The sequence below is a fragment of the Pygocentrus nattereri genome, chromosome 4 (genome assembly GCF_015220715.1).
Source record: "Pygocentrus nattereri isolate fPygNat1 chromosome 4, fPygNat1.pri, whole genome shotgun sequence".
Taxonomy (NCBI): domain Eukaryota; kingdom Metazoa; phylum Chordata; class Actinopteri; order Characiformes; family Serrasalmidae; genus Pygocentrus; species Pygocentrus nattereri.
In genome coordinates this window covers 23,310,480-23,326,046 of record NC_051214.1, presented here as the reverse complement: position 1 = coordinate 23,326,046, position 15,567 = coordinate 23,310,480, and the positions used below count along the sequence as shown (strand labels likewise).

The 15,567-nt window shown below is 37.3% G+C and overlaps 1 protein-coding gene across 3 annotated transcripts in view; it reads right to left on the bottom strand.

The window, feature by feature from the left end:
* The window catches only part of LOC108440961 (fibrillin-1-like), a 67,381-nt gene that overhangs the window by 11,749 nt on the left and 40,065 nt on the right, over positions 1 to 15,567 (bottom strand). The window contains exons 34-47 of one of the 3 annotated variants that reach the window (XM_037537519.1): positions 15,163 to 15,309; positions 14,919 to 15,062; positions 14,142 to 14,288; positions 13,174 to 13,320; positions 11,988 to 12,134; positions 9,860 to 10,006; positions 8,117 to 8,263; positions 6,887 to 7,033; positions 6,424 to 6,471; positions 4,236 to 4,342; positions 3,883 to 3,947; positions 3,652 to 3,788; positions 1,737 to 1,937; positions 17 to 223 (exon numbers count right to left, since the gene is read on the bottom strand). In XM_037537519.1, coding sequence (XP_037393416.1) covers positions 17 to 223; positions 1,737 to 1,937; positions 3,652 to 3,788; positions 3,883 to 3,947; positions 4,236 to 4,342; positions 6,424 to 6,471; positions 6,887 to 7,033; positions 8,117 to 8,263; positions 9,860 to 10,006; positions 11,988 to 12,134; positions 13,174 to 13,320; positions 14,142 to 14,288; positions 14,919 to 15,062; positions 15,163 to 15,309 — 1,938 coding nt within the window. The remainder of the gene's footprint in view (positions 1 to 16; positions 224 to 1,736; positions 1,938 to 3,651; positions 3,789 to 3,882; positions 3,948 to 4,235; positions 4,343 to 6,423; positions 6,472 to 6,886; positions 7,034 to 8,116; positions 8,264 to 9,859; positions 10,007 to 11,987; positions 12,135 to 13,173; positions 13,321 to 14,141; positions 14,289 to 14,918; positions 15,063 to 15,162; positions 15,310 to 15,567) is intronic. The other 2 variants (XM_037537520.1, XM_037537521.1) reach the window with 2 other exon arrangements.

The window sequence follows — 15,567 nt, the reverse complement described above, 5'->3', positions numbered from 1 at the left end:
TACTGTCCTGTCTGACCTGGTGGCATCAGGGTGCCAGTTTGAGAGTCCCTGGTCCACTGAATTGTGTAACTACTTTGGGCACAGCACTTCAGTGGTACCGTCAAAGTCTCACATTTAAACACTTTATCAGATCCTGCTTGGATATTCGGGAAGGGCTGAATCTGAATTCTTTGCCATTGAATATTATGTATTGAATTCTTTTGAGTTATGCACTCATACACGCCTGTAAAATAAAAGAAAGACACAACAATTAAACAATGTCACAATCACAGCATAGTTGTTAGCCAGCCATGCTTCCTTATTTGAGCTGGAAGGTTCAATTAAGTGACCCTTATTAGTCACACAGTGAGGAAATTTCACCTCGGCATTTTATCCATCTGTGCAGTAAAACGGCACATACACACTAGTGGACACACACTAGGGGGCAGTGAGCACACATCTTGTAGATGTTCTGTTGATGCATTACTTAAATTAAGTAGATGTGTTGTTAATATTTTACTTCTGTTATGCAAAACCTAACCTTACCAACCTAATCCAACACCAAACATTAACCCTCACCCTGGCTCTAATCATAACTCTCACCTTAACCTCAACTCAAAACTTAATCCTCACCCTCATCCTGGCCATAATACTGATGTTCATATGTTTTGGCATGTTACTGAGAGTCTGTTTGTTTCACCTAAAACCCATGTGTGAAACATAAAACCTGCTGGCCACAAATCCTATCCAGCCCACTAACATCTTTTAATTTTCTGTTAATATTAGCTCATTCCACAGCGTGCTGCTTTACAGTCCCCAGCATGCACTGCAAAATACACTATATTGCCAAAAGTATTCACTCACCCATCCAAATAATTGAATTCAGGTGTTCCAATCTCTTCCATTGCCACAGGCGTATAAAACCAAGAACCTAGGCATTTGCTTCTGGAAGAATGGTCAAAAATTCCCATATACACAGTCCTAAACCTTGTGGAAAGCCTTCCCAGAAGAGGTGAGGCTGTTGTAGCTGCAAAGGGTGGGCCATCATAATATAAAACCCTATGGATTAAGAATGGGATGTCACTCAAATTCAAATGCATGTGAAGGCAGACGAGCGAATACTTTTGGCAATATAGTGCAATGTGTGCTCTGTCTCTTATACCCCAACAGCAGTCTATGAGAAAGCGGTTAGACCTCAGTTCTACACAGATCTACACCAGTCATATTACCGAACACACCAGCTGCATCTCAGCTGCAGTTCAACCAATAAACATCACCTCAGCTGCTCAGAAATTGAACCCAAATCTTAATGAACTTGCAGCAAAGAAAGGATGCAGATAGGTAGGTTTAAAAGTAAGAGCACCTGAGGACAATTACGTTTTTAATATTGCAAGTTTTCATGTAATATTTCAAGGTCTACTGAAAGTGTTTATATTTTACTGCTGCAGTTTTTGCGTATTTTGAATAAACAATGGCCAGTTCGGATTACAGCACATTCATTAAAAATGAAGTAAAAACACAGCTGGCCCACAGATTTGTTGAGATTTTTTTTAAATTGGCCCTTTTAGTTGAGTTTGACATCCCTGATCTAAAAGGACCACTTAAAAAAGGTGTCACCAAACTTTTGCATGTGTGTGTTCATATCAGGTCATTAGTAACTCCGCTTTTCACCTTCTACGGTGTTAAACTAGTGTTTTATGTGGTACATAAAGTGAGGAAAACTAAACAAAAATGAATGACGCATTCACATGACTCACCGGTGTAGTCTGTGGTCACACGTTTGACTTTAAGAGTGTGGTTATTATTGACGACACTATATTTATCTGGGTTTAGCAGAGGGTCAGCCCCGTTCACGCTCCATTTTATATCTCCGACTGCACCAGATGGAGGATCACAGTTCAGCTGCATTTCCTGAAGAGGATAGATTTTGCCCTGGTTTTGGACTAGGACAGACTCTTCTGAAATAATGAACATCACAACATGCCACTGAATTCAACATATCCTTCCAATTCCAGTGTTAAAATGACTTTCACTCCACCAGCAACCACTGTGACTGCTGTGCACACCTTATTTGAAGGCTACCTACCTTATTTGAAGGCTGCCTACAATGGGATTTCATATCACATGCATTTAATATCATATTTAAGAAGTGAAGGAATGTGTTGTTTTGTGTGTGCCTGTACTGTGACTGTATTTAGAACATTCTTCTGTCTATTCTTGTTTATCCCTATATGTTTGTGTTTGTCACACCTGTATGTGCTGGGCCTATTCTTGGCATCAGTCCAGCTATATAACTGTGTTAGCCCTATGTCTTACGGACTAGCTGTGTGTGTCTGTGGCCGCGCATGCAACAATAAACTCTGCAACAGACAACAGCCTATGTTCCCTGGATTTCCAAGGGATTTTCTAACACTGTGTTGGCATAAGAGGTCAAACTAAAGTGACGGACATTTGTTCAGTTTATATCAACATAATGGCAATAATACAGTATATTACTGCTGTCAGAACAAAACCTCACATCTGCATTTCTGTAATTGTTCAGTTTTTGACATAATTTGCAAGTGCTTGTTGTCGTTTACGTTGTGTGATTCCATTGATTTGCATCAAAAGTAAGGTAAGTTTTTTCCTTCTCCTATAAAGTTACCATTTTGGAGATCCAAGGTTTTGATCCGCCAGCAGCGAAATATATCCGGTTTTTGAGGTCTCATTAACACCATATACACAGACAGTCCACCAACCAAAAATATCCAGCCAGCAGCGTCCTGTGACCACTGATGAAGGACTAGAGGATGACCAACACAAACTGTGCAGCAGCAGATGAGCTACCGTCTCTGCCTTTACATCTATAAGGTGGACTGACAAGGTAGAAATGTCTAATAGAGTGGACAGTGAGTGGACAGTGAGTGCACTGCTGTGTCTCATCCACTTGTACCAGCACAACACACACTAACACACCACCAGTGTTACTGCAGTGCTGAGAATGATCCACCACCCAAATAGTACCTGCTCCGGAGCTGATCAAACGGACAATGAGCATAGAAACAAGGAGGTGGTCATAATGTTATTCCTGATCGGTGTACACTCCAATGAAAGTAGAAAAAAACTACAAAAGTACTTGCTTTTTAATGCACTGAAGTACAAAAGTAAATATTCTATGAGCTATCACAGTTATGATGCATCATTTCGATGAACACTTTCTAATAAAAACACTTGTGTGGCTGAAAACATGAAACCACTGTAGTCACAGAGGTCCTCTCAATTGAAACTGTGAGTCTACTTTAACTAAAATAGAAAGGCACAGAACCAATATAATATAGTGTTATTGAGCTGGTCTCTGCTTTCTTAGTTCTGTATTTGATGCTTCTTAAAAGTGTATAAATGGAACAAATGTCTGTCACTTTAGTTTAAGGCCCATTATGTCATTACAACATAACTTTTTTTTTAAATCTTCTGAAATTGACATTACTGGATATGAAGCTGTTCATAAACACTTATAAATATCATTCATTAACTGTGCATGTGAGTCCTGTGCAGGTAGTCTTTTTTGTAACTTCATGTAACCCTTCAAATGTGTCCAAATACACAAAACATAATGTTTGAAAAGTAACAGAATAATTGAGAAAGAGTACTTTGCTCACTGAAACTGTAAACTCAGATATACTTGACACTTACTGCTTTCAGCAAAGGCATTTTCATTTACACTGAATCCTTTGTCAACAAGTGCACTAGAGAGCTGAGTGTTTGCTGATCCAAAATCAAGGGTATCCGTTGTTGTTGCAATTGTAAAGTCTGCAATTACACTGCCAGACCTAGAAAACACATAGAGAACACCACTCACAGAGTTGGTCATTGGGAATAGTAGTGTATTTTATGGCTGCTAGTGTTTAGAAATGGTGAGCTCACCTGAACCTGGAGACTCTGACAGAACCTGATTTGTAGCCAGCTACATTTTTGTAAGAAGCATCTATCTGAAAAACAGAGCGAGTTATTATGCTGATTTCTGAATGCTGTGGAGCTCTGAGGTGAGCATCATATGCATTCTTACTGACACTGTGTCTTTTAAAGGACAAACACTTTCAGACATTTTAAGTATAAACTTTGATTCTCATTATTAATCATCAAGCATCAGTTCATAAAACCAAACTGTACACCAGTCTGTTTCAGTTTCAGCATGAAAATATTCCAGTAAACAGCACTAATAACGTAGACTGCATTATATCTATTTCAGTTCTACATACAAAATTAGCCATACTTACTGCCTGCTCGATTTGAGCTTTATATCTCATATACTTTGCACTACTTGGATCGGTGAGTGTGATGTCAAACTTCTCATTTATTGTCAGTGACATACTTATTGAGTTCTCTAGGAAAGAAAAGTGAGATTAAAGCAATCAGTTACAGATGCACTGTACTGTAAAATTAATCACACATTCCTTAAAGCTGCAGTCATCCTTTTCACAATCAGCAGTGGCAGTTTGCTTACTGTTTGGTTACTGTTTGGTGGTACTAGGGGGAAATAGGAAAATCAGTTTAGCATGTACAGGTTGATGACGATGCACTAACCTGTATATATTTACGAGAAATAAACTGTAACAGAAATGAAAAACATATAAAAGGGCATCCAACTCCTATCCCCTACCCCGGATAAGAGGCCCCTGTGGTGAATCTTCTGTTAATTTGTCATGTTTAGCAAAATGCATGTGTCAAATAATTTATCTTTGCATTCTTTAATAATTGCAATAATGATTAAAACAATCATGAGACACAAAGCAATTCAAAAAAAGTGTAACTATTATCTTATTATTTTACTGCACTATGATTAGCGCACATATAACACATTTTCAAGGGCAATATATTCCCAGGAATATTTTGCGGCTGACATTGGAAGTAGTTAGAGCAGTGGATCTTAATCCTGGTTCTGGATTATCACTGCCCTGCCATGTTGTAGTGTTTCCCCTACTCTAAAACACCCAGTTCACCTCAGAAAGGGCTATTAATTTCTTTTTTAGTTGCATCTGTTGTTTTCGGGAGCAGGGGAAGCTCGAAAAAGTGCAGTGCAGTGGTACTTCAGGACCAGGGCTGAGACTCACTCTAACTAAATCCAACATTGAATCCAGATGATGGAACTCCTGGAGGTAGAACATGGTAGAGAATTTTCATAGACAAAACCCACCTCAAACACATCTCCTCACATCTCTCCCATCTGGCAGACGATACAGGAATATGAACTCAAGGACCACCAGATTACAGAATAGTTTCTACCCCCCCAAAAGTCTCACTCTGAACACAGTGGCCCAACCTTCAACCACACCTCATACTCCACTGACATAAGCATATGACCAGTGATTTGGTCCCAGAAACCCCTCCCCCACACCCTTTAGCACTCTCCTGTGAGGTGGCTGCTAAAACATTATTGCACAAATGACAAACTGTACAATGTAGACAAAGGTTCTGTGTAGGTACATCTTTTCTTCATCAAGGTACATTGTAAACTTTCCCTCAAAGTTATATCAGTGGCTTTAAGGCCAAATTGTGAACCTTAAATACGTTCTTCCCAGTGGGAAAAAGTGGATATTTGTATCTTTTCATAACCTAATGTTTTAAAACAGAACAGTAAAATAAAGGTTCTGGAGATATGTGGAGTTAATACAACTTGAAATATAATGTTTATGGATTATTAAAGGTACTGGGATGTCCCTTTGATATTCCCTTTGGTATTGCCCCAGTGACAGTTTCATACCTTTTTTTCTAAGCGTGTATATACTGGCATTTCAATGTTCACCTTCTATATGACAGGACTGTGTTTTTCTTACTGCATATGACACATATATGTATATTTTTAAGAACACTTGAATCTCTAAAAATGCAACTTTGTGTTTATTTGTGCACATGACAAACATATAAATCTTTCATTTTGATCATTAAATTAATGTGTCGAGACTAGATTTGATTTGATAGCATCCATTATTTGATGGCTGCTTAAACATGTCTTATAAGCTCACCTTTAAATATGTAGTGTTCAGTTATGTTGTTTGTCTATATCTTCATGTAGGATGATTATAAATAAACTGGCTTTAAAAATCTGATTTTGCTGTGCAGACATACCGTCTGTTTTCCAGGCACTTCAAATAACTGACCAGTAGATGGCAATAGATACATATAACAAAAATCCAATGATACTGGCATATAATAAAAATACCGTTTTGAAAAAGAAACACAGGATCTGGGGGCATGGCGACATTCTGGGTAAATGTCATTATACTGCCAGAAAACTGCCCCAGATATATACACACATTTATTATATATATATATATATATATATATATATATATATATATATATATATATATATATATATATATATATATATATATATATATAATGTAGACAGTTGAATAACTTCCTTTACTAAAACAAGCAAATGAAAAGGTTTAGGAGGCACACCTGATGAGACTGTAGGGGGCAGTGTAGGAGCTACAGTGCTTGGAGCTGCTGTGAGAAAAGGAAGAGAGAACATGTACATATCTGGGACAAAAAGTCTACAATGTGCATTTCAGAAAGCATGTCTTACGTTTACATTTACAAGATCCAATCCTAATAAAACTTTCAATTATAGTTTTTTAATAAACAACATATCGTTATTGTCGGAAGAAAACCTTGTATCTCCAAAATGGTAACTTTACAGGAGAAGGAAAAAACATACTTTACTTATTTTAAGTCAATGGAACCAGACTTTTTGGGTCATTTCTTTGAGTCCATTCATTATGAAATTTACACACAATGTAAAGGGCAACGGGTATTTTCAAATTATGACAAAAAATAAAAAATGACAAAAATGGAGATAACAAGGTTTTCTTCTGACAACAGCGATATACTCCAAAGAGATCATTACATCAACCAAACGTACCTCTGCATGGGTTACTTGTGCTGACATTCAAACTTGAGTTTGTTACAGTGAATCCACTCAAGCAAGAGCAACTGTATCCTCCTATTGTGTTGGTGCAGGTGGAGTTTGGGCCACAATAAGATGGTGTAACAAGACACTCATTCACATCTACAAAGTGAATGCAACATTTTCTCATACATCAAGAGTCTGCAAGGGTGCATTTAAGTACAATACAGAAAAGACACTACAACAGTAAATGAATCTGTCACAGTCTTAACACAACAATGCTGAGAGTGGGTCAGTTCAGGTGTCAGATTCAGGCATTCTGAAGAATGTAATACACTACCAAAGAAAGGGCACCAACATTAGATTGTGCATTTCTGTGACGAAACAGTCTTGGTATTATGTTTAGAGCAGCATGTCAACATGATCAACACAATGCCCTAATACTAGTTATCCACTCTGGTTCTGGAGTCTTTTTAAATTGTCAACTAATGCCCTGTACAGTTAAGAGCTGAAGAAAAAGGGCAAAAAATCTGCTGTTAAAAACTGTCTTCAGTCACTAAAAGAAGTGCTGCTGAAAGGAAAGGTGATTTACCAGAGTGTTAAACATGCTTCTTTTTTGCTTTTTTGGATATTTGGTTTTTTTTTTTATTTGGAATGAAAAATTACTTACAAAAATACTACATTTCATTCTCATTAATACATTTTCATTTTGTACTGTTTTTAATTTAAAACAGTTTCAGTTTAATACATCACCGCTAATTTCCATTTGAGGTACTATTCTACCTTTTTAGCACGTGCGTATGTGTGTGTGTGTGTGTGTGTGTGTGTGTGTGTGTGTGTGTGTGTGTGTTTGTATAGTTGTTGTCAGAACAAAACCTCGTATCTCCAAAAATGGAGAAAGAAAAAACATACTGTAGTTTTAATGCAAGTCAATTTTCCAGACATATTTGCAAGTCATTTTGGGTCGTTTCTTTGGGTCCGTTCATCATGTAATTTACACACAATGTAAAGAGAAACAGGCCCTTTGAAATTGTCAAAAAATGAAAAAAATGAAAAAATGGAGATACGAGGTTTTGTTCCAACATCAACGATATATATATATATATACATACTGATAGATATATATGTACATATTGATATATATGATATATATACATACAAGAACTAAAACACGTCCATTTTCAATGCATAGATACAAATAAAAACACAAACAATATAACAACGAGATAAACAGCGATCTCTTACCTTTACATGGGTTACTGATACTTGCGGTTAGACTTGAATTTGAAACTGTAAATCCAGGCAAGCAAGAGCAACTGTAACTTCCTAATGTGTTGGTGCAGGTGGAGTTTGAGACACATACAGACGGGGCAACAAGACACTCATCCACATCTACAAGATAAATTTGATAATCAACGATTGCAAATGCTTATTTGTAATAACTGCAGTAAATTTCACTCTGAACTTAAGACGCTATTTTGTTGGAAGATGGACTTTGGACACAGCAGATGTATAAACATTCACAGAAATCTTGATTAAAGTAAAGCACTAAAAGTATTGCCCGAGACCATTTGATTATTGAAGCCTGACATTCCTTGATCCCAGAATGTTAAACAGCTTTTTAATAATTTACCCTGGCATAGGTTACTCATAGTGATGCTCTGGCTTGAGTTTGTTTTTACCAAAAGGATGTAATTAAAGCATAAAAGATTTCCACTATGGCCCCTGCAGAAAGAGATGACAAACCAGCTCTTTGAATTCCCTATTGTTTCTGTCTGAACGCTGCAGTTGACTTTCACTTTCTTATACAACTTCGTGCAACTTTGTGCATTTCTAGCCTGACTCCATTAATGATTGAAAGTAAAGGAGATCAGAGTCAGTCATGCCGTAAACAGTGTGAATTCGTAACTTAAAGTCAAATGTTTGAAGCTTGGCTCAACGTCCAAGTAACATTTTTAACTTTAATTCCTGTTTAAAGCTTCTGAACATTTTTGGAAGAGCCTGTGAATGTTATTAGAGCTAGCTATCTAAATAGCTGGTCAGCCTATTGTATGAATATCTAGCAATTAAACAGACCATTAAAAACAATCAGCAATGTCTGGTTTGAGCAAGCATAATTTCCTACAAAACTCTATATAACTGCCCATCCAACAAGTTCATATAGGTGTAACGGTCATGTGTCCACATACTTTTGGCCACATAGTACAGAGTGTCCCTAAAAATTGCCATCATTTCGTAGTCTAATAACATCGCCAATCCTCCATCAAATGATCTCAAATTTTAACAAAATGTGTAAAAACTAACCAAGTTTGATTTTTAATGTTTTCAGGTTGAAGAATGGCGTTCACTAGAAATGAAAAGGCATTTTGTGTGTTTGAATATGCTCAAACACAGTCAAACAAGATTGTGCAGCATGCATTTTTGAGAAAATTCGATAAAAATGCACCAACTGGAACTGCGCTGGAGACATGCTTACATGAGCTGGAGCTGGGCTACCGACTTGATGTGGGTCGTGTCACAGGCAGTGTGCATAGCGAGCATTTGTGAAGCTGTGAAATCGGTTATAAAATCTACATCCCTCCGAATTTCTTTTTCAAATTATGTTAAATAAATATTGTAATGTTCAACATGAAGCCTATTTCATTTCTTTTGCCTACGACATGTTACTTCGGTATTCACATCTATGATGTACAGGAGTTTTATTCCAAGTGATTTTGGAGCATTTCTTCTGGTCCATTCATCATGAAATTTTGACCCAGTGTAAAGGACAGACACTGTTTTCAAATCATGTAGAAAAATAAAATTCAACAAAACGAGATGAATTTTATTTGGACTGTATTAAAAAAAAAAAACGCATGTGTCTCAATACACACACACACACACACACACACACACACACACACACAATACTGAAACATATTCAAGGAAGCTTCATACTGAACTTGAAATGACTTGAGCAGAAGATGAAACTAAAGTTTAATATCTTACCTCTACACGGGTTACTAGCATTGATCTTGAGATTTGAGTTTGTAGCAGTAAATCCAAGCCAGCAAGAGCAACTATATCCTCCTACGGTGTTGATGCAGGTGGAGTTTGGACCACAGACAGACAGAGTGGACAGACACTCATCCACATCTGTGAAATTAATAAAATGTTATGTCTTGTAATTTTGTCTGTCAGCAGCTATTACGCATTGGCAGAGTAAATAATCATCTTGTGGACTGTAATAAATAATGATCAACACAACACTCAACCAATCACTGTTTAGCAACCATCTCTAAGCACCTTTTCTTCTACAAATGAATGATAAACTTTGCAGAAACTACTCCGATCAAACCAGCGATGGCATACAGAACTATGAGGCTAAGAAACAGTGAAAGGTGTTCTAATTACAACACGATTAAAACACAATCCTGATCAGGAGGTGCTGTTTGTATTTAATTCCCGAGGGTGAAAAGGTTTTGGATTAAACTTTAATGAAGACCACACTCTTAACAAGCAGCCCTAAGGTAAGCTAAAATAATATTTACTAACATTCATTTTAATGTAATGTCCATCAGGAAATAATCTTGCAGAGCCATGTTATGATCACTAAGCTAGCAAAGTTAGCTTCTCTTATCTTTTATCAGGACTGTGCAGGTCTCACATTTGCTAGTAAAACATTCTATCTGTAGATAAATATTAATCCACACATTTTTGAGGTTTACTAAAAGACTTGGGCCCAGTCCGATTTCTTCTTTTTACTCCGACCCCTTGTTTCCGAGTGTCACCCTAACTCCTCTGAACTGACTTACAAGGGGCAATGGTTGAAATCTTGCCCTACGAAATGGGACAAACCTCAAATTAAAAAAAAAATTTTTTTACATTCTGACACTTCAGGCATCAAAACTGCTGGACTATTTAAGGTGGAATGGGAAAGTTAGCTAGCTACCGAGACATTAGCATGCTATTAACAATTTTGTTATGCTTGTTATGAAGAAAATTACCCGTAATACATTGAAACGTCATTAAACTAAATTTAAAATTAAGATAATACAGTAGTTATTGTAAAAATACTACTTATAAAAAAAAGAAAATACTTATATTTGTGGGTTTCTTTGGTCGCTCACGCAGCCATCTGGCCGTTTTTTTTGTCTCATGTCACTCTGAAAGTGTGCCTCTGAAAAACCTCTGTTTGGAGTGCCATGTAGCCCTAACACTTCACCCTAGCCCTCTATCTCAATAAAAATGGGGACGTGAACAGAGTAGTTGTGAACACCCCCTAGACGTGAACACGCAAAACATGGACTAATGGCTAAGTAGTAGGGGCAAGGGGTGAATTGGGATTGGGCCACTGTGTATAAGACAATATATAAGACAACACATCTCATGCTGCACCAACTAACTTTAGTCTGACCATCTAATCTGTTCCTAATCAGTTTGTTAATTCAGAAAGTACCTTTAAGATAAATCATATTAAAATAAACACATCTGTGCAGAGCTGTTGACCTGAACACTTTTATCTACAGTCAGGAATCTGGTCTTAATGCCATAAAGCCTGATGTGTTTGGTTAAATGCAATTCACAAGTGATTAATGATGTTTTGGAGAAGGTTCCCTCAGATGATCTATGCAGTTTTGCTCTTCAATAATATTGAGGTAATTTTCTCAACAGAAACCTACTAGATTTTTAATTGAAATGCTTTTTTTCATTGTTGCTAATTCTACATAAATTGTGATATCGAGGAACAGCTGTCCCTTTTTCCTCTGCATGATGGACTTTGTGGAGAGGTGTGAGCTGTTTTCATAACAGGGGGTTCTCACCTCTCCCCTTTCACACATCATTGCTTGCTAGCAGCTCAACACAGAGGCACAACATTTCACACACAGAGAAGCAGCAGTGTCCTAGTTAAACTGATAACAGAAATATGAGGAGAAATGAGGAGATGAGGAGAAATATGTTTTATTTGAAGATATTAATTAAAATATCTAAGATTCCCACTAGGGGGCCCTGACTCTGAGCAATTAGACCTTTAAATTGATTTCTGTAAAGCTGTTTTGTACTTTGTTCAAAAACACTACACAAATAATATGAACATTTCGTGCAACTGTGTAATCACTGAGCTTTTAATGCTTACCTCTACAAGGATTACTAGAATTGACAGGGAGTCTGGAGTTTGTTGCTGTAAATCCATTCAAGCAAGAGCAACTGTATCCTCCTATTGTGTTACTGCAGGCAGAGTTTAATCCACACACAGGAGGTGATGACAGACATTCATCTACGTCTGTGAAGAGGAACAACAAACGCCTCTTAGTTAAAAAGCTGAAAATCCATTGTTACCTAAAGAACTAAGCGCATACACAATTGAGATTTCCAACTGTGTTGGTTCATGTTGTCATTGGCCCACATACTGCAGTGGCAACACACTCATCCACATCTCGATGAAAGGAAATAATATTAAACTATTTATAATAACTAAATAAAGTTTGGCATGCAAGGAAAAGCTACTGACAAACCACTAACAAATGTATGTGGACACCCCATCTAATTATTGAGTTCAGGTCTTTTCTGCCACACTCACTGTTAACAGGTGTAAAAAATCAAGCACATAGCCATGCGTGCATCTCCATAGACAAACACTGGCAACAGAATGAGTCGAACTGAACAGATCAGTGACTCAGAGAAATTTCTGCCCTCCTAGATCTGCTCCTGTCAACTCTGCTACATCACGCACTACAAAATCCCAAACAGCTTGGAAGCAATGTCAGCACAAGAACTGTGTCAGGAGTGTCATAAAATGGTTTTACATGCTTGAGCAGCTGCATGAAGTGAAGCATTTTTTCTCCAAATCTTAGTTCCATTGAAGGGATATGTTATTGCAATAGCATACAAAGACATTTCAGACAATTATTTGCTTTCAATTTTGTGGAAACAGTTTGGGAAAGGCCCTTTCCTGTTCATGCATGACTGTGTCTCTGTGTTAAAGCGAGGTATAAAAAGACATAGTTTGACAAGTTTGGTGTAGAGAAGTTCCAGTGTCCTGTGCAGAGTTAAGCCCATCAAACAGGCCCAGGTCTTCTTATCTAATATCAGGGCCTGACCTGATTGAAGGAATGGGCAATAATTCCCACAAAACTCCCTGCCTGTTGTTTTGAAATGGGATGTCCAACAAGCTCATATAGATGTGATGGTCAGGTATCTACATATTTTTTGGCCATATAATATATTATATTAACTCTAGAGGGGAAGACGAAAAGGTTGCAAGGTGAATATTATTGGTCACTTTAATCAGTGTAATCACTGAGCTTCCACTGAATGCCTACCTATACAAGGATTACTAGCATTGATAGGGAGTTTGGAGTTTGTTGCTGTAAATCCGCTCAAGCAAGAGCAACTGTATCCTCCTATTGTGTTACTACAGGTGGAGTTTAATCCACATGCAAGAGATGGTGAAAGACATTCATCTACATCTGCGAAGAGAAAAAAAAAATTATAGTCAAAAAAAGCTAAAAATATGTTTTTAGCTAACTAAATGCAAACACAAGTGAAATTTTCGACTGTGTTGGTTCATGTTGTCACTGGACCACATAGTGCAGTGTCAAGACACTCATCCACATCTTGATGAAAGGAACCAATATTAATATTATTTATAATAACTTCTAATAAAAGTATATGAGGTAAAGCTACTGAACAACCACATACATATATATAACATATATACATGTTAAAAACACTTTTAGGGCACTTTTATGCACGTCTGCTGTTTTCCCAAATCATAAATTTGAATTCTAGAGTGATTTTGAAGGTACTACAATATCCCACTCAATGCACTGTTAAATTGTAGTGAACACAGTAGATCACTCCAGCAGCTGACTGCACAAATCAGCATTTCCAGTCTCTTGTTACTAAGCAATGGACAGAAGAAGAATAGCTAATGTTAAAGCTGCTGTTTTATTATGTAATATTTGGGGATTTAGAGACCTCTCTGGCAGAAATGTGTAATTGCATTCAATGTTCTTTGGACTTATGAGAAGAATCTTATGACTGTGAATTCATTGAAAGAGTATTTAAAGAGAACTCTGTCAAAACTTGGTGAACACCTGTTGTTAAATTAATTTGAACTGAATAGTATTAAACTGGATCTGTCAACTTATTTGTAGGGCACTACAATCTCCCATAATGCACTTGTAATTTCTAGTCATCATTGTAGTGATGGTTATTGTCATAGAAACACACCAATTTCCATTTTGACTTCACTGGTCTAAATACTATGCTTCCTTTTAATGCTTACCTCTACAAGGATTACTAGAATTGACAGGGAGTTTGGAGTTTGTTGCTGTAAATCCATTCAAGCAAGAGCAACTGTATCCTCCTATTGTGTTACTGCAGGCAGAGTTTAATCCACACACAGGAGGTGAAGACAGACATTCATCTATGTCTGTAAAAGAGAAAAATATGTTGTTAAAAAGCCGCTGATAACTAGCCCTGAGTTTGTTGCAATAAATCCTTTCAAGCAAGAGCAGCAGAAACACAAGAGAGCACAATGGATCTCGCTCTCTCTAGGTGGGAGGATGGCTTCCCTCGCCTTCCATCACCCAGCAGGATGCTAACCAGTGCAAGCGTCTGTTAGCTGATGTAACAGAACTGTCATAACTGGCAGTTAGCATTCCTCACCAAGAGCATTGAGCTGTCCAACTGCATTAGCAGCAGTTTCAAATGATGCACTGGTGCTTCATATGACTTGGATGAAGCATGTACTTCACCCTCCTAGCCCTGGTAGTATTCTGTGGCTGGGGGAGTCCTCGCTAATGGAAATGGATATGACTAAATTAGGAAAATGCCAAACAAAATTTAAATGGCCAATTCTTTGAGATTTTAATGAGTTGTCTCCAGATGTGTTTTCTCGTTACAAGATCACATCTGGCCCATCAAGACTAGGACCTGTCTTAAGCTTTGTACTGAAAAATAAGAACCAAATTTTGCAAAAAAATCATTTTCACATGAAAAAAAGAAAAACATTATTTGAAATATCTTGACCAGAACATTAAATTGACATGTAATGTCTTACCAGTGCATGGGTTACTAACGCTGACAGGCAGATTTGAGCTGGTTGCAGTAAATCCCACCCAGCAAGAGCAACTGTATCCCCCTACTTTGTTGGTGCAGGTGGAGTTTGGACCACACACAGTGCCAAGTAGACATTCATCCACATCTGTAAAGAAAGATTTTCTCTTCTTGTAATTTGAACATCATGTTTCTAATATTTACTGAAAGTGGAAAAGGTCTGTGTAAGTTTCTATGTAAGTACTGACCTCTACAAGTGTTATTAACGCTAATCATCAGACTTGAGTATGTTGGAGTAAATCCTCCTGTGCAAGAGCATTTGTATCCTCCTATCATGTTGGTGCAGATGGAGTTTGGACCACAAACAGATGATTCAGGTGCACATTCATCTATATCTGTGAGAGAAATCACAGAGTTTATCTTGAATTCTTCAAATGGGAATGGGATGTCCAACAAGCTCATACAGTTGTGATGGTCAGGTGTCTACAAACCTATATACAAACCTGGCGCTATAGTATATAAACTTTACAGGAGAAGACAAAAAAGCTCTTAATTTTGAATGTAAGTTAATGTACAGCGGTTTGTGATTTTGGAGCATTTGTATTGGTCCATTCATCTTTAAATTTTCACACAGTGTAAATGATAGAGACAAA